Consider the following 23,145-nt stretch of genomic DNA (forward strand, 5'->3'; position numbering starts at 1 on the left):
GGTGCCGGGAGCCGGGATGGGGAGCGAGCAGCTCGGCGCGGCGCCCGAGGGCGGCCCCTTCTTCACCCTGGCGGAGGTGGCGAAGCGCAACTCGAGCCGCGAGGCCTGGCTGGTGATCCACGGGCGCGTGTACGACGTCGGCCGCTTCCTGGACGAGGTGAGGCCCGCGGGGCTGAGGGGACGCGGGCAGGCGGCCCGAGGCAGAGGCGGGGCCGGGGCCGGCCCCGAGAGGCGGGGCGCTCGGGGCCCTGCCGGGTCAGGGACGGGCGGGCTGGGGGAGGGGAGCTCTGGGAAGGGGCACGGGGGGGTAGGGGTGTGGGTGTGGGGGGAGGGGTGTGTGTGTGGATGTGGGGGGAGGGGTGGGTGTGTGTGTGTCGGGGGGCGGGGTGGGGGGGGGCGCTAGTATTTCTGTCTCTCTTTCAATAAGCTCCCCAGGGCTGAGCACTGCCCTGCTTGGCACCCCGTGGTGCTGGTGTCACTCCCTGGCCCAGCTCTGGCGAGGAGGGAGGGGCCGCTGGGGACACTGACCGTACTTGTCCCATAATAGGATTTTATTATTAATCGTTATTCGCTTGTGGCGAAGCGGCGTCGTGAGGGACCAGTCAGGCTCGGGGCTGTGTTGTTGTTTGTGTGGCACACAGCGTGTATCGAAAGACACAATCCTGCCCCTGTAGGGTGACCCGACAGCAAGTGTGAAAAATCGGGATGAGGTGGGGGGTAATAGGAGCCTATATAAGAAAAAGACCCCAAAATCGGGACTGTCCCTATAAAATCGGAACATCTGGTCACCCTAGTATTGCCTACAGTCTAATTTAAAACAGATGGAGCAAGTGGATGGAAGTGGGGAGGGGGTTAGAGGTAACACATGATGTGGTGGTTTCAAATCGTTTGAGTTGTTTTTCTTTTCCAAACAAATAATTGAACCTAGGAGTTCTTGTTGGCATCTCTGCTCCTCTCATGATATGAAAAAAATAAACTAAAGGCTTGGATTTGCATTTCTATGTTGGTTCCCTTAGACTATATGAATTAGTATAAGATTTTATACTAAGTTGTGAGACAAGGTGCCTGAGGTAATATCTTTTACTAGACCAACTTCTGTTGGCGAAAGAGACAAGCTTCCAAGCTACACAGAGCTCTGTTTCAGGTCTGGGGAAAACTTGTTCCTCTCAGGAACAGAAGTTGGTTCAGTAAAAGAGATCACCTCCCCTACCTTGTCTCTCTAATACCCTGGGACCAACATGGCTACAACAACACCGCCAATAATATACTAAGTAGTGTCAGGGTAGGTCAATATTTTGAAGGCAGATCTCCAAGCAGAACCCAGGTTTTAAAGGAGACGATGCTGGTGGTTCAACATGAGTATCTGTCATGTTGTTCACTTCCAAGAGGTGGGTGTATTTCTCTGATTGGGAGGGGAGTTATCCCTGTGTATAGTCTGCAGTTCCCCTGCATTCTTTGGGGTGAGCAGTGTTATGTGATAACTCATGTTGCTATTGACTTGGATTCTTGAAACGTTTTAAGGTATAGGTTGCTCCTGACAGTGTTTGGAGTCAGTAATTCAGCAGAACAAAAAATGGCAATAAATTGTCAGCTGTGTTTTTTGTCCCACCTCAAAATAAAACCTCAGCTGCCATGCCACCCCACCCGCCCTGAGCTTCTGGCTTCTACATAGCAATGCACTTATCACCTCATTCTGAACTAATGCTAAAACAGAAGCACTTCACTGAAAAAGTACCATCTTCCTTTTCAGCGCTGTTTGTACTGTGTAAGCTTGGCTTGGGTTTACCACTAGCTGAAAATGTCCATTTACACACACCTGCTATGTTGCCATAACATTATTAAGAATATGAGCAGGATGTTTGATATCCAGGACATGATGACTAAAAAACTAGTGGACTCTACAGGCTATGTGATAGGAGACAGAATGACAACTCATCAGCCTTTTTGGGTTCTTCCATTTTGCAGCATCTGAGATATTGGAGGGTGTGTGTGTGTGTGTGTTTGTCTTTGTCTTTCCAGGATTTACAAAGTAAGCCAAGATACATTTTTATTGTTTAAATACAGCAAAATGATACTTTATACTGGACAAGATGGTGCTACCTTCCCCTGCAGATACTGCAAAGCTGAGTAAAGACTGTGGACATTGTGCCTGTTGGGCAGCTCAGGCAGCCAGTTTGGAATAGGATTCCTCATCTTACACAGTGACTTGACGATGTTCCGAAGTCAAACTCCTTCATTCAGCCTTTGCTTTTCTTTCAACAAATGAGTCTTAGAAGATTAAAATTGTAGCCTCACTTCTTTCTTAGCTCCCAATGCCAGGAGTGTCTCCTCACTGATCCATGGTTGATGTTTGAGGGGCTGAGGCCCCAGAGCCAACCTTGCAGCAGTCAGCACTGATGACTTGAAACAATGCCATTCCTCACCAGATGACCGAGAAAGTGGAACTTTGGTCTCTTAACACTTCAACAGCCTTGAGCAGTTTGGAACAGGAAGCTGTCTGTTAGCTGGGTTCTAATAAAAGCTTTTGGTTGATGGGACTAATTTCAGCCTGTTATTTGGCTGATGTCAAAGTCAGAGGTGCATTTTTCTAAGCAGATGGTCCGTGCCCAGTTCAGCATCTCTGCCAATTCGTACGTCAATGACTGTTGACTGCAGAGGTGCTGGAACAGTTTTCCTTGTGGGGGTGCTGAGAGCCATTGAACCAAACTGTAAACCCTGTATATAATGGAAACCACTTCAAGCCTGGGAGTGCTGCAGCACCCACCGCACCTATGGTTGACCACCTTCGATTGTTAATGAGGACATAATTGATGACAGTCCTAGTGAAACCATGTGGAGTGTACTGGGGTCTGCTTGTGAATTCTCAGGTGATGAAAAAGCAAGTCAACAATCACCATGTCATTGCCATGTTCCAAGCCCTTTAGCCTCTGTGGCAACATTGAAACATCAAGCTCACTATGAAGCTGTGGATCTATAGGACTATGGTTGTACCAACTCAGTTGTATGGAAGTGGAAATGAGGGCTCTGAGGAAGGCTGAAGAGCACCAGATTGATGTCTTTGATTCTCGTTGTCTTTGGCAGCTGCTCCATGTTAAATGGCAGACGAAGATCTGCAATGAAGATATTTGTAGCCGAACCCACCAACCACCTCAATCAGCACAGATTTTGGTTTGGCATCTTCCTTGGTATGGACATATTATTAGGATGGAAGACCAGTGAATTACGAAGCACTCTTATGAAGGAATGTTGCTACATGGTCGATGATGGCCTACATGCCAGAAGCTATGGTGGTCCAGTGAGGTCGGCAGTGATGATCATAGACTGAGCATCCAGCAAGACTGTCTTAAAGACCTAGCTAGAGATTGATCTGGGTGGTGCTTGATCTGCAAGGAGGCTGCATTCCTTTGGAATTTGGTGGTGATGATGATGATAACACTCATAGTCATCTTGTAGGAAGACTCTTGTAAAAGGCAGACAGCCTCTGTGCCCCTTTGTGGTGCAGTTTGGGGTCTTTCACGCTGCATTGGCTTAGGCTGTCCTTTCTTTGCTTAAGTCAGTTTTGCACTGTTTGCAGCTTTCATAGTGAAATGGAACTGGAATCTTGTCTTGTCTTTAGTGAAGTCTACAGTACAGACTTCTGACGAAGTAGCTATGTCAGTCAGGAGTGTGAAGAGGTGTGATCCCTGACCAAAAGAGCTGTGCTAGCAGAAGCTGCTAGGGTAGAGAAAGTTATACTAGCAAAACTGGGCTTTTACTGGTATAGTTTGTTGCTCATAGGGAGGGATCTTGTTATACTGGTACAAAGCACAGCTTTGACAGTATAGCTGCGTCCATGCTAGGAGTGTTTTGCCAGTATAGCATGGCAGTAATCCTGTATCGGTAAAGCACTTCTAATGTGGACACAGCCTTTCTCTGCAGGACTATAAAGGGGTCTTGGCTCCCAGATCCTCTGCCTATCTGTATGTACCATTGATATTCCAGTAGACCTCTACCCTGAGATAACGCGACCCGATATAACACGAATTCGGATATAACGCGGTAAAGCAGTGCTCTGGGGGGCGGGGGGGGGGGCTGGCTGCGCACTCCGGAGGAGCAAAGCAAGTTCGATACAACGCGGTTTCACCTATAACACGGTAAGATATTTTGGCTCCCAAGGACAGCGTTATATCGAGGTAGAGGTGTATTGCATTCAGCTCTGCGTCTGCATGCTGCAGTGTCTGAACTGTAACCTGCTGAGCCACTGTCTCGGTTGGGTATTTATAGGTCACCATAGCTACCCTAAGCTGTACTGGCAAAAGCACTTTTTCCCCTGTTTGTACTGGGGGATTTGCTGATGTAGCTATACCTGTATAGCTATACCATCAAATCTGTTCTAATGTATACCCAACTTGCATCTACACTACAGCAGTGACTATGTAGGCAAAAAAATCACACACCTTACCAACGTGGTTATGCCAGTTACATTTTTAAGTGTAAATCAAACCTTATTTTACAGACAAAAGCAAGTTTAATCCTCATTAGCCCTATGTAGTCAGTAGAGCTGCTGGAGAGAGTCAGACCCAGGCACTTTAATGGATTTTAAACAAGCCCAGTGTCTGAGAAACTGTTCTGCATTAGATCTCTGAGAGTATGTCTACACTAGCAGAGTTATAGCACCAGCAGTTACAGCGCCACTCAGAGAGCGCTGAAGGGAAACCACTGTTGTGTGTTCACACCATCAGCTGCCTGCACAATAGAGTGTTCACACTTGCAGCAGTATTCGGAGCGGTGCACTCTGGGCAGCTATCCCACAGAGCATCTCTTCCTCTTCTGTCACTAAGAGTTATGGGAAGGTGGAGGGGGTCACAGGGCATCCTGGATCCTGTCCCAATGCCCCGTGATGCATTGCTTCACATCCCAGCAATCCCTGTACTTCCGTCCACATTTGGTGCCATCTTTCAACGGTTTGTGTAGTGCGCAGTCTGCCTCTTCGGTCTGCAGGAATGGATCCTGAACTGTTCTGGCACACCATGTTCTCCGTTCAGTCCCTCTTCTCGCTGTCCTGCCACTCCTTCAATTATTGTTTTTCAGCTGTGGAGTGCATCATGACATCACACAAAGTCCTCTTTAGTTCTTCATGGCCGCTTTCTAATTCTGCGCAGCCGTTCAGCTGGTGATAACAAATAGGGAGGCTGGGCTCCCAAGGTCATCTCTGTGAAGCCAAAATGCAACATTTTATAGAAGCAGTATTGTTTGCAACACACAGACCACTGATTTAACACAGCCACTATTCACATACCTGTCACTAACTGGCAGACCCCAGGCAAGCACACGTGAACCACAAGACCCCCAAAATGATGAGTAACCGCAGGGGAAATCAGTGTTCCTGGACCCTACTGTACACTGGGCACGTGGCTCTTGGGGAGAGTCAGCTCGGGGGGGGGGGAGGCTTATAATCATTACGGTCCCCACATTTTCCACAGGATGTGATCATTATGGAAGATATCTCACTGCTGAGGGTGAGCAAGGAATCAAAGGAGGGTCTTCTCCAAGACTGCAGCTTCCGCCCTGGCCTTTATGCGGCTCACCGGTGTGCAGGAATGGTCCCCATCGCCCCAGTGACAGCAGAGTGGCGCAGGAAAGTTACCCTTAATGGGGCAAGAAACAAAGCAGCTCTGCCAAAGAATCTGTGGCAGTGGATTGCCCAGTATCTCCATGAGAGTTTCCTGTAGATCTCTGAGGCAGATTCCTGTGAAGTGAGGGATTCAATCAACACCCTGTTCTGCCACTCAGACATGTACCACCACATGCATCATACAGACACAAGCCTGCTTTCTGCAACCATCCTGCCGCCAACAACTCGCTTCAGTGATTCCCAAAATAAAAGCAACTTACCAGGGGCCTCCTCTCCTGTTTGCGCTTCGCCAAGCTCTGACAGCTGTGACTGGCTAGCCTTCTCCGCAGTAGAGAAGAGCTCCTGGCTGCATGCATCTCTGACCTCCGCGTTGTCCTCTGCCTCTGGGTCCCCCTCCCCATCCAAGATTACCTCCTCCTGGCTCAGTCCACTCTTGACTGGCATGCGAGCCACCAAAGTATCTACAGTGGCCTTCGCAGTGGAGGTGGAGTCACCACCGAGTATCATGTCCACCTCTTTGTAGAACAGGCAGCACCGAAGCAGTGGTTTGCCCCCCGCGCCTTGTGGTAGGCATTCTGCAGCTGCTTTACTTTGACCCTGCACTGCAGTGTGTCCTGGTCATGGCCCCTTTCTGTCATGCATCGTGAAATCTGTCCGTAGTTGTTATAATTCCTATGGCTGGAGTGCAGCTGGGACTAGACAGACTCCTCTCCCCAAATGCTGATGAGGTCCAGCAGCTCGGCATTGCTCGAAGTGGGGGATCGCTTGGTGCATGGAGCAGGGATGGTCACCTGGAAAGATGCGCTGAGACCACTGCATGCATCACCGAGCAAACAGGAAGGGGACTTTCAAAATTCCCAAGGAATTTAAGGGATGGGGCTGACGGTTGGTCACCTGAGGGCAGGGCAGTAGAGTTCAAACTGATGACCAGAGAGGCTAGAACAGGCATTGTGGGACACCTCCCAAAAGCCAATTGCAGTGCTGTAATTGACCAGGGTATCTACACTGGCACCTTGGCACTGTAGCCCCGGTGCAGAAAGCTCTCTGTCTCTCGGGGTGGTGGGTTTTTTTGTTTTTATTTTATTTATTTTTTTTATAGCGCTGCAGCTGCGCAGTGGCTTGGCAGTGTGTACACCTCCGAAGTTACAGCGCAGAAAGCTGCTTTGGCAGAAACTTGTCAGTGTAGACAAGGCCTGAATTGCTGTAACTGCAGATGTCAGGGATTCAGCATGAAATATTCCCTCTCACTCCTCTGTAATGGTTGGGGCAATTGCTAATTGCTGCCTGTTCTAGCCCTTGGCCACATGTTATTTGTACAGAGTTGCTGAGCTCATTGAAGTACTATTGCATAATCTCTGAGAGGCCACTCTGGTTCCTGTAAACGAGACACAGTGGGTCAGGTGCTGGTCAGTCTGTCTAAAGTGTGTCAGTTGCAATATGGATTATTTTAAACTTTATTTATCGTGTTATGTTGCTGGTTACATAATAGAAGTTCTAAGACATTGGACTTACCACATGGCAAAAGTCCATCGGGTCATACGAACGTGGACAGAATGAGGGAGATGTGCAAAGGCAGCTCCTCAAATTGCATATAAAACCTATAGTCAGTTGGTATCTGTTTCTCTTCCAGAGCTGGCTGTGCTACAGTGGGGGGTATGCCTGATGTGTTTCAGATGAAGTAGAACCATTTCCATAAATATCTCCCAAATATCAAAAGGGTAATTCACTTACCACTTGAAACAAAATAAGCCCCAGAATGCAGGTTACAGTGGTGTCTCTGTGCTGCAACTGCAGGAGCCATGAAAACGAAGTCTGTGTGTTTAAATATGGATTACAAGTAAACTGCAAGGGGTTAACTTTCCAATTATGTGCTGCAATGGCCTGTCAGGAGCAGGGGGAAATGTACCTTTTGATTAGCGCTGTGAAGTGTAAGTAGCCCTGTGCAGCGTGCCTCTCTCTCCACCGCATGCACTCTACCATTTGGGGCATCTAACTCATCCCCTCCAAAACCCCTTGCTTTTCTGTCTATCTAAGGTACTCATAAGCATCATAGGGGGGCTTGAAGTCTTTACTGGATTTCTCCTCACAGTCCCCTTCTGAGGTAGGCAGTGGTGTTTGTATTTTACAGCTAGGGAACTGAAGAGTGGTGAGTTGAGGTGCTCTCTACATGAATTCTGGTTGATATTGTCAAGTTGTATTATGAAGTACCTCTGGCTGTCTACGCCACAGCTTATGTCAGCATAATTTATGTCGCACTGGGGTGTGCATAAACCACCCCACTGAGTGACATAAATTACATTGATATACGCGCCAATGTGGAAAGTGCTATGTCAGCAAGAGAGCTTCTCCAGCCAACATAATTACCGCTGCTCACGGGGGCTGGCTTAGATCAGCTACGTTAGAGAGCTTACAGCTGCGTTGCTATAAGTTCTCTAGTGTAGCCAGAACCTGTGTGTATATGGGTCCACCATGAATGACCGGGCCTGTAGCACGTGTGACCCAGACAGAAAGAGTAAGGCCTTGTCCACACTATAGAGTTAAGTCAACTTAAGTTACGGTCCGTAACGTACAGCCACCGCTGTAATTAAACCGCTGTTGCATCTCCACACTATGCTCCTTGTGTCGGTGGAGTGCGTCATGGGTAGCCTTGGTGTCTGCCTTACGGTGAAAGAAACTATTCAAGATTGCTGTTTGCATTCACGGAGCAGCTGCACATGGTGGACTGTAGTTTCTGAGCTTCAGAAACAAGCAGTGAGTGGTGGGATCACATTGTTATGCAGGTTTGGGATGACAAGCAGTGGCTGTAGAACTTTTGGATGTGCAAAGCCACCTTCCTGGAACTTTGTGTGGCGCTTGCCCCAGCCCTCCAGCGCAGAGATACTAAAATGAGAGCTGCCGTCACAGTGGAGAAGCGAATGGCAATTGCTGTGTGGAAGCTGGGAACGGCAGATTGCTACCGATCAGTTGCAAATCAGTTTGGAGTCAGGAAATCCACCGTGGGGGTTGTCGTGATGCGAGTGTGCAGTACCATTAATTGCCTCCTGCTAAGAAAGGACTGTGATTCTGGGCAATGTGCCTGAACAGGGGATTGTTTTGCAGCAGTGGGGTTCCCTAACCGCGGTGGGGCGATAGATGGTATGCATATCCTTATCTTGGCCCCACACCACCATGCCACAGAAAGGGCTACTTTTCTATGGTATTGCAAGCATTGGTGGATCTCCAGGGTCATTTCACCAACATGGGCTGGGCAGGGAAGATGCATGACTCATGTATCTTTATGAACAGGCCTGTACAGAAAGCAGCAAGCAGGGACTTTCTTTCCAGACCAGTGGATAACTATTGGAGATGTGGAAATGCCAATACTGACCTTGGGAGACCCAGCCTACCCCTCGCTCCCGTGGCTCATGAAGCTGTATGCTGGCCACCTTGACAGCAGCAAGGAGCATTTCAGGAACAGACAGCAGGTGCAGAATGACTGGTCAATGTGCCTTTGGCTGTTTGAAGGGTTGCTCGTACTGTCTCCTCAGGAGGTTAGACCCCTGTGAGGACAATATCCCTGGTCATAGCTGCCTGCTGTGCGCATCATAATATCTGGGAAGCAGAGGGGGGGGAGAAGTTTTCCCAGGGGTGGAACGTGAAGGTGGATTGTCTGCCTGCTGAGTTTGAGCAGCCAGATACCAGGGCTATAACAGGGGCTCAGTGACCAATAAAATATGCAGAATTTTGCAGAATTTGAAAATATTGTGTGGAGAATTTTTAATTTTTGTTGTTGCAGAATTCCCTCAGAACTACAGTTAGAGCCCTGCAAATCTGCAGGTATCCATTTTGTATATCCACGGACCATTTTTGCGGATCGCAGCGTGGATGCAGATACAAATTTTGTATCCGCACAGGGCTCTGCAGCACACAATCACCCAAATGGAGCGGCTGTCACCCACCCTGCAGGCTCCAGCTTGGCTCTCTGAATCACGCAGCAGTGTGCTGGCCATTCTGGGAGTTGTAGTCCCCAGTTTGCTCAGAGGGAGGAGGTAAACTACAACTCCCAGAAGGGAGTGAGCCAAGCGCCATTTTGAAGGTGGAGTTGTTCTTTAAATGAGCAGGCGGCAATGTCCAAGCCCCCCCGGGAAGGATGGCACTGCATAGAAGGGCCCAGAATTTTAGTCTCCCTGCCTGGAGTGGGGAAGGAGGTACGGCAGGCGCGGAGTGGTTGGCAGGGCAGGAGGTCTCTGGGGAGAAGTGGGGCTAGGGGGTGGTTGGGGCCTTGACATAGCCCTGTGTCACTGCTGCGCAGTGACCTGTGGAGCCATTTAGAGCCTTGCAAAACCACAGATAATTTTTGTGGATCGCGGATTGGATGCGGATACACCTTTTTGTATCCACGCAGGGCTCTAGCAATAGTGCCTGCTGAAGTAATTCACTGAATAGCGTGGCAAAGTGTCCTACCATGGGGGAAGAAACAAGGCAGCCCTCCCAAGAAACCTTTGGCAGAGGATTTCAGTTTACCTCCAGGAAAGTTTCCTAGAGATCTCTATGGAGGATTCATGGGACATCCTGGTGCACATAAAGTGTTCTGCCTAGCTGAACAGGGGAATGAGAAGCAGATAGCAACTGTACCTGTACTGGTTATTTCACTACCTCTTCTAGCCTGATTAAAAAACAGCGGATGACCAGATGTGACCCTGCAGTATTGAAACAAACTGAATTCTTACCAGAGGTTCTCTCCCCTGCATCAGGTTTGCACAGCTGGAGTGCCTTAGGAGAAATAAGTCTCACCAGGACTAGATGGTGTTCCCCAAGAGTTCTGAAGGAACTCAAATATGAAATTGCAGAACTACGATCACTTAAATTGTCCCCTGTACCATAGGACTGGAAGATAACTAATGTTATTTCATTTGTTTAAAAAAAGCTCCAGAGGTAATCCTGGCAATTACAGGCTGCTAAGTGTAACTTCAGTACCAGGCAAACTGGTTGAAACTGTGGTAAAGTACAGAATGATCAGACAGATGAACGTGGGAAGAGTCAATATGGCTTTTGTAAAGAAAAATCACGCCCTACCGATCTCTTAGAATTCTTTTGAGAAGGGCTAACAAACATGTGGACAAGGTGATCCAGTGGATATAGTGTACTTGGACTTTCAGAAAGCCTTTGACAAGGTCCCTCACCCAAGGGTCTTAAGCAAAGTAAGCAGTCATGGGGTAGAGGGAAGGTCCTCTCATGGGTAACTGGTTAAAAGATAGGAACCAAAGAGTAAGAATAAATGGTCAGTTTTCATAGTGGAGAGAGGTGAATAGAAGGATCTCCCAAGAATCTGTACTGGGACAAATGCCAATCAACCTGCTCATACATGATCTGGAAAAAGGTGAAACAGCGAGGTGGCAAAGTTTGCAGATGATACAAAATTACTCAAGACAGTTAAGTCCAAAGCAGACTGCGAAGAGTTACAAAGGGATCTCACAAAACTGGGTTACTGGGCAAGAAAATGGCAGATCAAATTCACTGTTGATAAATGCAAAGTAATGCACGTTGGAAAACATAATCCCAAGTATACATACAAAATGATGGGGTCTAAATGAGCTGTTACCCCTCAGGAAAGAGCACTTGGAATCGTCGTGGCTAGTTCTCTGAAAACATCTGCTCCCTGTGCTGTGCCAGTTTAAAAAAAAAAAAGCTAATACACCTCTATCCCGATATAACACGAATTCTGATATAACGCGGTAAAGCAGTGCTCCGGGGGGGGCGGGGCTACGCACTCCGGCGGATCAAAGCAAGTTCGATATAACGCAGCTTCACCTATAACGTAGTAAGATTTTTTTTTTTTTTTGGCTCCCAAGGACAGCGTTATATCGAGGTAGAGGTGTATAAGGACCCATTAGGTAAAGGATAGATAAGACAGAAAATATAATGCCACTATATAAATCCATGGTATGCCCACACATTGAAAACTATATACAGTTCTGGTCACCCCATCTCAAAGAAGATATATTAGAATTGGAAAATATACAGAGAAGGGCAACAAAAATGATTAGGGGTATGGAACAGCTTCTATATGAGGAAAGATTAAAAAGACGGGGACTGTTCAGTTTGGAAAAGAGACAGCGAAGGGGGGATATGATAGAGGTCTATAAAATCATGAACAATGTGGAGAAAGTGAATAAGGAAGTGTTATTTATCCCTTCACATAACACAAGAATAAGGGGTTGGGACAAGTCTTCTCTCTCTGGGAAGTGGCGACTTTACACTGGGAAGAGCAGTATTCATCAGAATTCTGAGTCTAACCTAGGGGTTCTCAACATGAGGTCATGAGTAAGTGTTTCAACCACCCTTTCCAAAATGCTAACTAGGAGCAGGGGTCCTGGTGTAAAAAAAGTTGAGAACCATTGTGCTGCCTGGATTGGTCTGAGTGCCTGGGTATGCTAAATACTTTCTTCATGGGCTAGACACTGGAATGTTCTATCCTTTCAGACTCTGAAGGACACAGGAGGACTAAATGTTGAGGCAAAAATTGTAAGGGCCCTATGCTGCTACCCTTTATGGTGAATAGCAACTTACAGTGCACAGTATTTAAGTTATTAGTTCCTGGCTAATGGACTTCTCCTTAGTAGGTGTTTGGGTAAATTTTTCAGGCCCTGAAAACCACCCTTGAAGATCTACAGCTTTAGATGAATCACTTTGGCTAGTTTTCAGGCACAACTCCCTTAAATGCAGAGTGGAAGGATGAGGTGCACTTCATGCTTTGGCTGTCATGGCAGAATGCATCTCATTTCTTAGGTCAGGTCTACACTATGACTTTAATTTGGATTTAGCAGCGTTAAATCGAATTAACCCTGCACCCGTCCACACAACGAAATAAAGGGCTCTTAAAATCGATTTCTGTACTCCACCCCGATGAGCGGAGTAGCGTCAAAATCGATATTGTCATTTCGAATTAGGGTTAGTATGGCCGCAATTCGATGGTATTGGCCTCCGGGAGCTATCCCACAGTGCACCATTGTGACCGCTCTGGACAGCAATCTGAACTCGGATGCACTGGCCAGGTAGACAGGAAAAGCCCCGCGAACATTTGAATTTTATTTCCTGTTTGCCCAGCGTGGAGAGTACAGGTGACCACAGAGAGCTCATCAGCACAGGTAACCATGCAGGCCGATAATCGAAAAAGAGCACCAGCATGGACCGTACGGGAGGTACTGGATCTGATCGCTATATGGGGAGAGGATTCAGTGCTAGCAGAACTTTGTTCGAAAAGACGAAATGCCAAAACTTTTGAAAAAATCTCCAAGGGCATGATGGAGAGAGGCCACAATAGGGACTCAGATCAGTGCCGCGTGAAAGTCAAGGAGTTCAGACAAGCCTATCAAAAAACAAAGGAGGCAAACGGTCGCTCCGGGTCAGAGCCGCGGACATGCCGCTTCTATGCCGAGCTGCATGCAGTTCTAGGGGGGGCCGCCACCACTACCCCACCTCTGACCGTGGATTCCGAGGCGGGGGTAATCTCATCAGCTACACCTGAGGATTCTGCGGACAGGGAAGAGGAGGAGGAGGACGAGCTTGCGGAGAGCACACAGCACTCCGTTCTCCCCAATAGCCAGGATCTTTTTCTCAGCCTGACTGAAGTACCCTCCCAACCCTCCCTAGCCAGTATCCAAGACCATGACCCAATGGAAGGGACCTCAGGTGAGTTTACCTTTTAAAATATAAAACTTGTTTTAAAAGCAAGCGTTTTTTAATGATTACTTTGCCCTGAGGACTTGGGATGCATTCGCGGCCAGTACAGCTACTGGAAAAGTCTGTTAACGTGTCTGGGGATGGAGCAGAAATCCTCCAGGGACATCTCCATGAAGCACTCCTGGAGGTACTTCAAAAGCCTTGCCACAAGGTTTCTGGGTAGTGCAGCCTTATTCCGTCCTCCATGGTAGGACACTTGACCACGCCATGCTAGTAGCAAGTAATCTGGTATCATTGCATGACAAAGCCTGGCAGCGTATGGTCCCGGTGTTTGCTGGCATTCAAGCAACATCCGTTCTTTATCTCGCTGTGTAATCCTCAGGAGAGTGATATCGCTCATGGTAACCTGGTTGAAATACGGGAATTTAATTAAGGGGACAGAGGTGGCCGTTCCTACTGGGCTGTTTGCCTGTGGCTGAAAAGAAATCCTTCCCTGCAGTTAGCCAAGCGCGGGGGGGCGGAATTGGCCCTGAGCTTTTTGCATTTGGCTAGCAGGGATCTTCCCTGATACCAGCTACGCGGTGGGGGGAGGGATAAAGCGATCATCCCAGAGAATTGGATGTGGGAGGGTTAGTTTGTTTTCTGCTGCTGAAGGTTAACAGGAAAACTGCAGCAGTCAATGGGCTTTGCTTGGTATGTGGGAAAGGAGGGCGCAGAAGCCAAAAGACAATGGCTTACCATGGCCGCATGCAAGCTGAATTCTGTTGCCCGGACCTGCGTCTGTGATCTCTAACACCAAAGCCACAGACACTCAATATTAAGATGGAAAATGCGACCTTGTACTGAAATCACATGTGCTATGTAATGTGAATAGTGTTGTTCACCATGAAAGAGTATAAGCATTGTTCTGTAAAATGTATTAATTTAAAAACTTCTCTCCTTTTTTTTATCCCTCCCTCCAGCAGCTGCAAATTTTTCAAGCCTCCCTCCTCCATCCCGAAGGCTATCTCAGATAAGGCGGCGGAGAAAGAGGACGCGAGACGAGATGGTCTCGGAAATAATGGAATGCACCCGCAATGAAAGAGCTCATTTGAATGAGTGGAAGGACACGGTATCTAAATACAGGAAAGATGCCAGTGAACATGAGGTCATGAGGGACGCTCGAGATGAGAGGTGGCAGGCTGCAACGCTGGGGCTGCTGCGTGATCAAACGGACATGCTCCGGCATCTGGTGGAGCTTCAGGAACGGCAGCAGGATAACAGACTGCCGCTGTATAACCTCCCTCACCATGTTCCATAACCTCCTCACCCAGATGTGTAAGAACGCGGGGGGGGGAGGCTCCGTGCACCCTCCCACTCCACCCCAGTGGACAGCCCAATCAAAAGGCTATCATTATATTGAATTTTTTCAGTGGCCTTTTACTTCCCTCCTATCCTCCTCCCAAACTCACCCAGGTTACCTTGTCGGGTCTCTCCCTATGTTTATAATCAATTAATAAAGAATACATGATTTTTAAACGATAGTGACTTTATTTCCTTTAAAAGCAAGCTGTGATTTAAGGGGGGAGGGTGGTTTGCTTACAGGGAATGAGTCAATCAAGGGGGCGGGTTTTCAACAAACAGAACATTCACACCGTAGCCTGGCCAGTCATGAAACTGGTTTTCAAAGCTTCTCTGATGCGCAGCGCTTCCTGGTGTGATCTTCTAATCGCCCTGGTGTCTGGCTGCGCATAATCAGCAGCCAGGCGATTTGCCTCAGCCTCCCACCCTGCCGTAAAGGTCTCCCCCTTACTCTCACAGAGATTGTGGAGCACACAACAACCAGCAATAACAATGGGGATATTGGTTTGGCTGAGGTCTGACCGAGTCAGTGACGATCGCCAGCAACCTTTTAAACGGCCAAATGCACATTCTACCACCATTCTGCACTTGCTCAGCCTGTAGTTGAACAGCTCCTGACTCCTGTCCAGGCTGCCTGTGTATGGCTTCATGAGCCATGGCATTTAGGGGTAGGCTGGGTCCCCAAGGATGACTATAGGCATTTCAACATCCCCAACGGTTATTTTCTGGTCCGGGAAGTAAGTCCCTTGCTGCAGCCGTTTAAACAGATTAGTGTTCCTGAAGATGCGAGCATCATGAACCCTTCCTGGCCAGCCCACGTTGATGTTGGTGAAACGTCCCTTGTGATCCACCAGTGCTTGCAGCACCATTGAAAAGTACCCCTTGCGGTTTATGTACTGGGTACCCTGGTGTTCCGGTGCCAAGATAGGGATATGGGTTCCATCTATCGCCCCACCACAGTTAGGGAATCCCATTGCAGCAAAGCCATCCACGATGACCTGCACATTTCCCAGAGTCACTACCTTTCGTAGCAGCAGCTCAGTGATTGCTTTGGCTACTTGCATCACAGCAGCCCCCACAGTAGATTTGCCCACTCCAAACTGATTCCCGACTGACCGGTAGCTGTCTGGCGTTGCAAGCTTCCACAGGGCTATCGCCACTCGCTTCTCAACTGTGAGGGCTGCTCTCATCTTGGTATTCTGGCGCTTCAGGGCAGGGGAAAGCAAGTCACAAAGTTCCAAGAAAATGCCCTTACGCATGCGAAAGTTTCGCAGCCACTGGTAATCATCCCGCACCCGCAACACTATGCGGTCCCACCAGTCTGTGCTTGTTTCCCGGCCCCAGAATCAGCGTTCCACGGCTATAACCTGCCCCATTAACAGCATGATCTCCAAAGCGCCGGGGCCCGTGGTTTGATAGAATTCCATGTTCATGTCCTCATCACTCTCGCCGCCGCGCTGCCATAGCCTACTCCTTGCCGCCTGGTTTTGCAGGTTCTGGTTCAGCATAAACTGCACGATAACGCGCGAGGTGTTTACAATGTTCATGACTGCTGTCTTGAGCTGAGCGGGCTCCATGCTTGCCGCGGTATGGCGTCTGCACTGTTCACCCAGAAAAAAGGCGCGAAACGGTTGTCTGCCGTTGCTTCCCTGGAGAGGGGGAGGATGTACCCAGAACCACCCGCGACAATGTTTTTGGCCCCATCAGGCATTGGGATCTCAACCCAGAATTCCAATGGGCGGAGGAGACTGCGGGAACTATGGGATAGCTATGGGATAGCTACCCACAGTGCAATGCTCTGGAAATCGACGCTAGCCCCGGTACATGGACGCACACCGCCAAATTAATGTGCTTAGTGTGGCCGCATACATTCGACTTTATACAATCTGTTTCCAAAATTCGAATTATATAAATTCGGATTAATCCCGTAGTGTAGACATACCCTTAGTGATGCATGTTCTCTGCCTTGGGCAAGGCTGTTAGGTTTCAGTAAGCATCTTTCCATCTCTTTTCCTGCATTCTTGCTCTCTCTAACAAAACCAGGATCAGGAAAAATCTAGTTCCTAAAGGATTTAATCATGCTTTTTCTATCTGTCATTTCTTCTTGTACTGCCCACCTGCATCTATTATCTCTGCACCCTCTTGTCTCACTTTGGAGGTAGTAGGCTGGCGGTGTGAAACCTGCCAATGGGAAAGGCCTGTGGCGTTCATCATGGAGGTGACACTTCACCTCTGCCCTCACCCTCAGAAGGCTTAGCTTGGGTGGGGAACACTCCCCATGGTTGTTCCCCGCTCATTACAGAAGCATGTTCATATGCAGCACCCACTCTGAACTCTGTGCACAACTATCATTCTGTTGATTACAGGTCCTACTAGCTTTTCAAGGGTGAACAGGTATCTTTTATCGCCTGTGGTGTTTTATATACTAGTTAGATAAAGGTTCTACGGAGGAATGCAGCCTTGAGGGGGAAGGAGACTAATTTCAGTGATTTAGACACTTCAGAGGTGAATTTTTTTTTTTTTTTTTTTTTTAAATCAGTCAAAGTGCAAACAGTAAAACTTCTCTTTAGGACCTTCACTCCCCCTGGCTGCTGAGTGTTTGCCCCTGGCTGGATTTCAGAGTGGGCCAGATGCAATGCTGGTGAATCAGAGGCTGCTTCAAGGAGGGTCACTAGAGTTGTCAGCTTATGCCATTGGCAAGCTTGGCCCTCTCTCTGTTGATGTTACTGTAAGTGGAAAGATTAAAGCAGACAGAGATCCTCTTATTGCAGCACCCTGGGGAAACGGAATAGCAATGTTGCCTCCACTGACATCCAGGAGAGGAGCATCCTAGAATGAGCGTCTGGGAACCCTTCCATAGCAGCCTTTATTCCAGCAGGTGAGGAAGAAATAAGAATGGCTCATGCATGGAAGGAAAGGAAAAAACACACAGCAGGAAAGAGTTCTCTGCAAGCAAGAGTGCCTGGCCTGCCCAGCACGTTCTGTTCAGGAGCCAGGAGGAGGTGCTCTCTCTGTTCTGCCTAAATAGTCACGGTCACTGCTGGAGTATACTCAGCGTCTCAGGCTCTGCTGTTCGGGGCTCCTGTGCTTGCGTGTTGCTTGCACTCACGGCTCCTCTAGAGGTGAACGCCTGCTCATATCCTATGTTGTGCTTCTGCATGAGCATACGTCTAGGTGCATCAGGAGTCAGACCAGCCTGTCGTGGCTATGAACCTTAGGGACTACAGAGCAGACATGACTGAGAGGGCCGAGTCAGTGCACTGTGGATGTTGGGGAATTGCTTCTTGTTGGTGGAGGGATTTTTTGCTGCCTGTAAAGCAGGTAAGGCTGGATTCCAGGTGCTTGCCAGACCCTGCAGTGCTCTCTCATTACTCATGACTGCCTGAAGGGGAGGTTGCAGACTTGGACCTTCAGTGGGGTTATCTTGAGCTGTTCTGCGGGGGCTGTGATGAACTGAAAAGATTGGAGTACATTTGCAGTGTTGGGCCCAGGACATTACCAGAGTGTGTGTGTTTGTGGAGGGGACTGGAATTCTTCTCATTGCTTTTTATCCCTCAGCCTTGGGCTCACTGAATTCTTTCTTTTCCAGCATCCAGGTGGAGAGGAGGTTTTGCTCGAACAGGCTGGTAGGGATGCCACAGAGAGCTTTGAAGATGTTGGGCACTCCACAGATGCCAGGGAAATGCTCGAAGAGTACTTCATAGGAGAGGTTCACCCGGTAAGGAACAGTTGGGTGTGACAAATCCAGAGGGAACTCTGTGCATGCCCCCTCTGGGTAATCCAGCAGACAACTACATCAAGATCTGTCCTACTAAATGTGAAGTTGCTGTGTACCTCCTTCCTCCACTCCAAAAAACAAACAAATCCCAAAACACATGCAGAAATGTAGGCTGTAGATTAAAATCTAAACAAATCTTCCCCATTCAGAGGCTTCTGAATACAATTTAGTCAATGTCCCTGTCACAAGGTGCACCTCTCACTGCTGGGCTGGCACCTCCTCCTGGTCACTCTGGGGTTAGCTCGAGACCGACATTCCTAGTCATGGTTGCACACCATCACTCCGACCCTGGTCTGCAGCTCCTCTCACTCCAGGATCCACAGCGGCTCCTTTGTGATTTAGTCCTCCAGCTAGGTCACTCAGCATTCCCCCTTCCAGGGTTCAGTCCATCAACAGTCGTAGGCAGTCTGCCATTCACTGCTTGAGTTCCATGCCATGCCCTCGGGACCCAGGCTTGCCATCTTCTCTGGGATCCAGGCCAGGGACTCTCGGCTCAACAGTTTTGGGCTCCTTTCTCTCCCCCTCACTGCTCCTTCCCTGGACTGCTTCCTACCTGTCTGGCTCCCCTTCTCTCTCTGGGTGTACCAGCTCCAAGAATCCCCTCCTTGGGAGTGACTGCTGCCTGCCTTCCTGCAGTCTATCCTAGCCACCCAGTCTGTAGCCCACTACCTGGCTTTACAGGCCCCCCCCTGTTTCTGCACATATGAGCCTCTCTAATTAACTGCCTCTAGCCTAAAGCTCCCGTTTGCAGTCTAATTAGCTGATTAACCCCCCACCTGACCCAGTTCAGCTCCTGCAGGGCCAATGTGGGAGCTCACCCCATCACAGTCCCTTAAAGAAATTCCGTTGAGAGGCTGTCTCTGCAGGGGGTGGGTCTGAACTCCTCCTTGCCTTGTGGATCAGGGATTGATGATGTGAGACAGCTGATGCTGTGAACCCTGCATTCTACATGCTTTGTGATTAAACTTGCTGTAAAGCCAGTGCCTTTCAGATGTCAAGGCCTTGGTCACAGCCAGGGCACCAGAATGTGGGGGGGGGGGGGGGAGGGAAGGGAAGGGGCATGGCCCCATCACTTTTAAAAGTAGGAGGGCTATGCCCTCCCACTTTTTACTAGCCGTAAGGGTGAGCAACAAGTGGGGAAGGGAGGGAAGAGGTGCAAGCGGGAGGCGGGGCCGCGGGGGAAGAGGCAGTGTGGCGCCGGTGGCCTCTGTTCGGGCGCCGGTGGCCCCACCGCTCTTAGGGAGCTGCTACTGCTGGTCACAGCGAGGAGCTGAAGTTGAAAGGTTCCAGGCAGCTGCCCAGGTGGTACTGGCTGGGTGCCTGCTGATTCTTCTGCGATGGTTGAAAACTTCTTTCCAAAAGGCAAAGTTACAATGTTTGCAATTTTTTCTCTTCTCTTTTCTCCCCCCACCCCTCCAAAAACCTGCAGTGCGATCGTAAAAACGAAGGCTCTAAGGTAAGAAGCAAGTGTTTTGTTTCCCCCCCCGCCCCTTGTAACTTAGTGTCTAGGAGTCTGCTGGGTTCAATTAGCAGATATTTCATTTTGTTTCTACACAATATGTTAGGCATTAGCCTAGATGGAAAGGTTACACAAACCATAGGGATTGGACGCTGTGGTGAAGAGACCCAAGAAAGTGTGTGTGGGGGGAGGGGTTGAATGCTGCTTTGGAGAAGAGGGGGGCTCCCAGCCGTGCCAGGAACAGCAGGGCTGTTGCATTGGATATGAAGTGGAAGAGAAAGATGGTATCTTGCTTTGCAAATGAGATATGGCTCATTCTTTAGGGAGCAGGGATTTGTTGTATTTTATTGCATTTATTTGGCAGGAAAAGTTATTTTTGTATTCATATTTGTAAACCACTTCAACATGAGCCACTAGACAGAAAGCCCATTGTTTAAAATTGATGATTGAGTTGCTAGAGTTGTCTTTCCCTCTTTTTTTGCCACAGTAATACCAACTTCTCTGGGTTCTCATTGCAAATCCAGTGTATAGGTCAGGCAGATAGAGTTTGAGGAACTGGGAAATATGCAGGGTAAGGACCACACAAGAATTATTGAGCAGATCCCCATGGTAGATGTAACTTTTAGTATGATGGCCTAAATCAGCCAACAGTTCTGGTTCAGACACAGGAGTGTTTAGCACCTGTCTGTCCCCAGAAGGCCTCATGGAATATAAGCAGGAGAGGACCCATCCGTTGCCTTGCAATTCTGACTGTGTAAATGAGGTCTACGGAGTCTGTACATGCTCAGGTCTGGTACGCGGCACGTTTACTGAAAGAGGAATAAAGTGGTTTTTTTAACTAGTTCTAAGCATTATCTGTGCCTTGTTTTTTTTGTTTTTGTTTGTTTTTTAAACTCTTCCTCCCCAGTTCCTGTTGATAAAGATTTGAAACGTCCATGATGTCCTAGTTCACAGTTTATTGAACTTGTCCTGAGAACATCAACTTTTGATTGTAAACATGTCCAGGAAAGTGCCCTACTAATCTGAAAGTGTTCCCCAGCAGCCAAGAGATTTAAGCCAATATCACCATGAGTTTGTGGCATTTGTTGAAAACGCCCTTGCTTAGACAGGATCTGCTGTTCTCATGTGCAGTATTAAAGTCTTGAGAGGTTGTAAAATCCATACCATGGTTTGGTTTGTGATATGTCGGAGGGCAAAAGATCCTTGAAAATATGAGTAACCTGTTCAAATGTGGAAACAAACTGCACCAGTACACAGCCAACTACACAACCACCCAAATGAAATGTCCATTATAGCGGATGAAAATGTGTAAGGATATCCTAGCAAGGTTAGTCCTATTTGTATTCTAGTGAGTGGCAGGCTGGAGGAACATGTCTTGTTTATGATAATGTTACTTGTTTGCAAATTTATGCATGCAGTGGTGGCCAGAAAAAGGAGACATTTTACCTTGCTTCCTGTCCTATAAACACCCACTGTGATATTTCATCCTAAGCATAGGAGAACACCACAATTCTGCAGTAAAATCAACACTGCAATAAAGTAAATATTTCCCTTTGATCTTGTAGGTGTTTTTAAGGCACCTGTCCCCTTGGTATCTAACTTTTAAGATCACCTCCTGTATCTTAACTTTAGTTAACATTTGTGTAACTAAAGAGGTCTTAGTGTGACATGGTTCGTAGCTTGGATGTGACAAGAATTTCTCAATCCTCTCTACAGAAGGAGGGAAAAACCCTCCATCCAAATTTCCCCACTGCCAGGTACAACTGATGGGTTGCTTTTGAACAGTTGCACTCTTGTTAACTACTTACGTAGTGTTGACTTCCTCACTTTCACTATGTGCTCAGCAAAAGGCTACTCCTGTGAGTCTAACAAAATCTTCCAGTTGCAACTCCAGCAGTGGAGGATGCTTTAAGTACCAATGGTTGCTCATATCTAGGCCCTTCCTATTCTAAGGGCTGAAGAAACCTCTTGGAGGCAACCTGCTCACCTAACTCAAGATTAGCCACGTGATTTGCAGAGTGTGCTTGCAGGGCTTGACCAGCTTTTTCAAATACTAGTATCAAAATGCACTGTTCTCACTTAGCACTTATGTAGTGATTGTTACCCTGAAAGGCTGGATATGTGACACATACCACAACATCTCGTACTGATATGAGAAGGGAGCCATGGTGATGGTAGCTCAGGCCTCTTTTGGGTACTACTAAGAGAACTGGAAATTGAAAGCTTTGGTGCCAGAATATGGACGTGTATCATACTGTCTGGTGTAGAAGTATCAACAGCAAAAAAACTTGGCCTTGACAGGGCCAAGTTGTTAAATGCTTGGGGGAGGCCTTTTTTTCTGTCTTTAGTTACTGACTAGTGTCTCTTTGACGAGACTCTGCTACTGTAGTTGGCCTTAAAGCCTATGGGTATCCCTCTTGATGTCTTGCGCTTCACTTCGTGTTCTCTTGATCTACCTTCCATAGGGAAAATAATATTTGAAGGATGGATGTGTGACAGGTTCCCCCCAGGGTGCCACCCAGAACTGGGGTACTACTGAGCTCCATGACCCACTAGCCTGGGCTCCCTCTCACACTGTACTGCTGTGACAAGCCCTCCAGCCTGCACTTTCACTAGCATACGCACAGGTAGGGGCACACCCAGCTGCAGTTACAAGCAGGCTCTCTGACCAGCCCCTGCATGGGCAGGCTACTCCCAGCTCCTCAGGCATGCACCCTCTCTGGTGTATAAACCCAAAATTATACAGTCTTGTGCTGCACAGGGAACTGTACAGCGTAAGCTCATAAAATTTGCCCCTTCCCTCAATGTGGAGAAGAATATGCAACAGCCTTTTGCCCAGAGATATGATTCCCACACACTGCTGTAGATGAAGCAAAAGATAAAGTGCTTATAAGTGATAGCAAACCAGATCAAAGCAGATTACCTAGCAAATAAACAAAAAACGCAAACTAAGCTTAATATACTAAATAGATTGGATATGAATAGCAGATTCTCACCCTAAGAAATTATAAAAGCAGGCTGCAGATTCTTAAGAGGCAAGCTGCATTTGCTTTGCAGCTTGGAATCCCCAAGTGTTTCATTCACAGGCTAAAAATCCCTTTAGTCTGGGTCCAGCACTTGCCCCAGTTCAGTCTTTGTTCCTCAGGTGTTTTCAGGAGTCTTCTTGTGTGGGGAGTGAAGAACACCACTAGATGATGTCACTCCTTGCCTTATATAGCTTTTTGCATATGGCGGGAACCCTTTGTTCCCAAAACTTGGTTCCCAGACCAGTCTGTGGGAAAATACTGACAT

General features: G+C 48.1%; 1 protein-coding gene across 1 annotated transcript in view; it reads left to right on the forward strand.

The window, feature by feature from the left end:
* The first annotated feature begins 16 nt into the window (after positions 1-16).
* LOC113409396 (cytochrome b5-like) overlaps positions 17-23,145 on the forward strand; it is a 30,677-nt gene continuing 7,548 nt past the window's right edge. Inside the window, exons 1-3 of the mRNA XM_026663250.2 lie at positions 17-157; positions 18,207-18,335; positions 19,825-19,851. Of these exons, the coding sequence (XP_026519035.1) occupies positions 17-157; positions 18,207-18,335; positions 19,825-19,851 (297 nt within the window). The remainder of the gene's footprint in view (positions 158-18,206; positions 18,336-19,824; positions 19,852-23,145) is intronic.

The sequence above is a fragment of the Terrapene carolina genome, unplaced genomic scaffold, assembly GCF_002925995.2.
Source record: "Terrapene carolina triunguis isolate 2854851 unplaced genomic scaffold, T_m_triunguis-2.0 Scaffold32922, whole genome shotgun sequence".
Classification (NCBI taxonomy): Eukaryota; Metazoa; Chordata; order Testudines; family Emydidae; genus Terrapene; species Terrapene triunguis.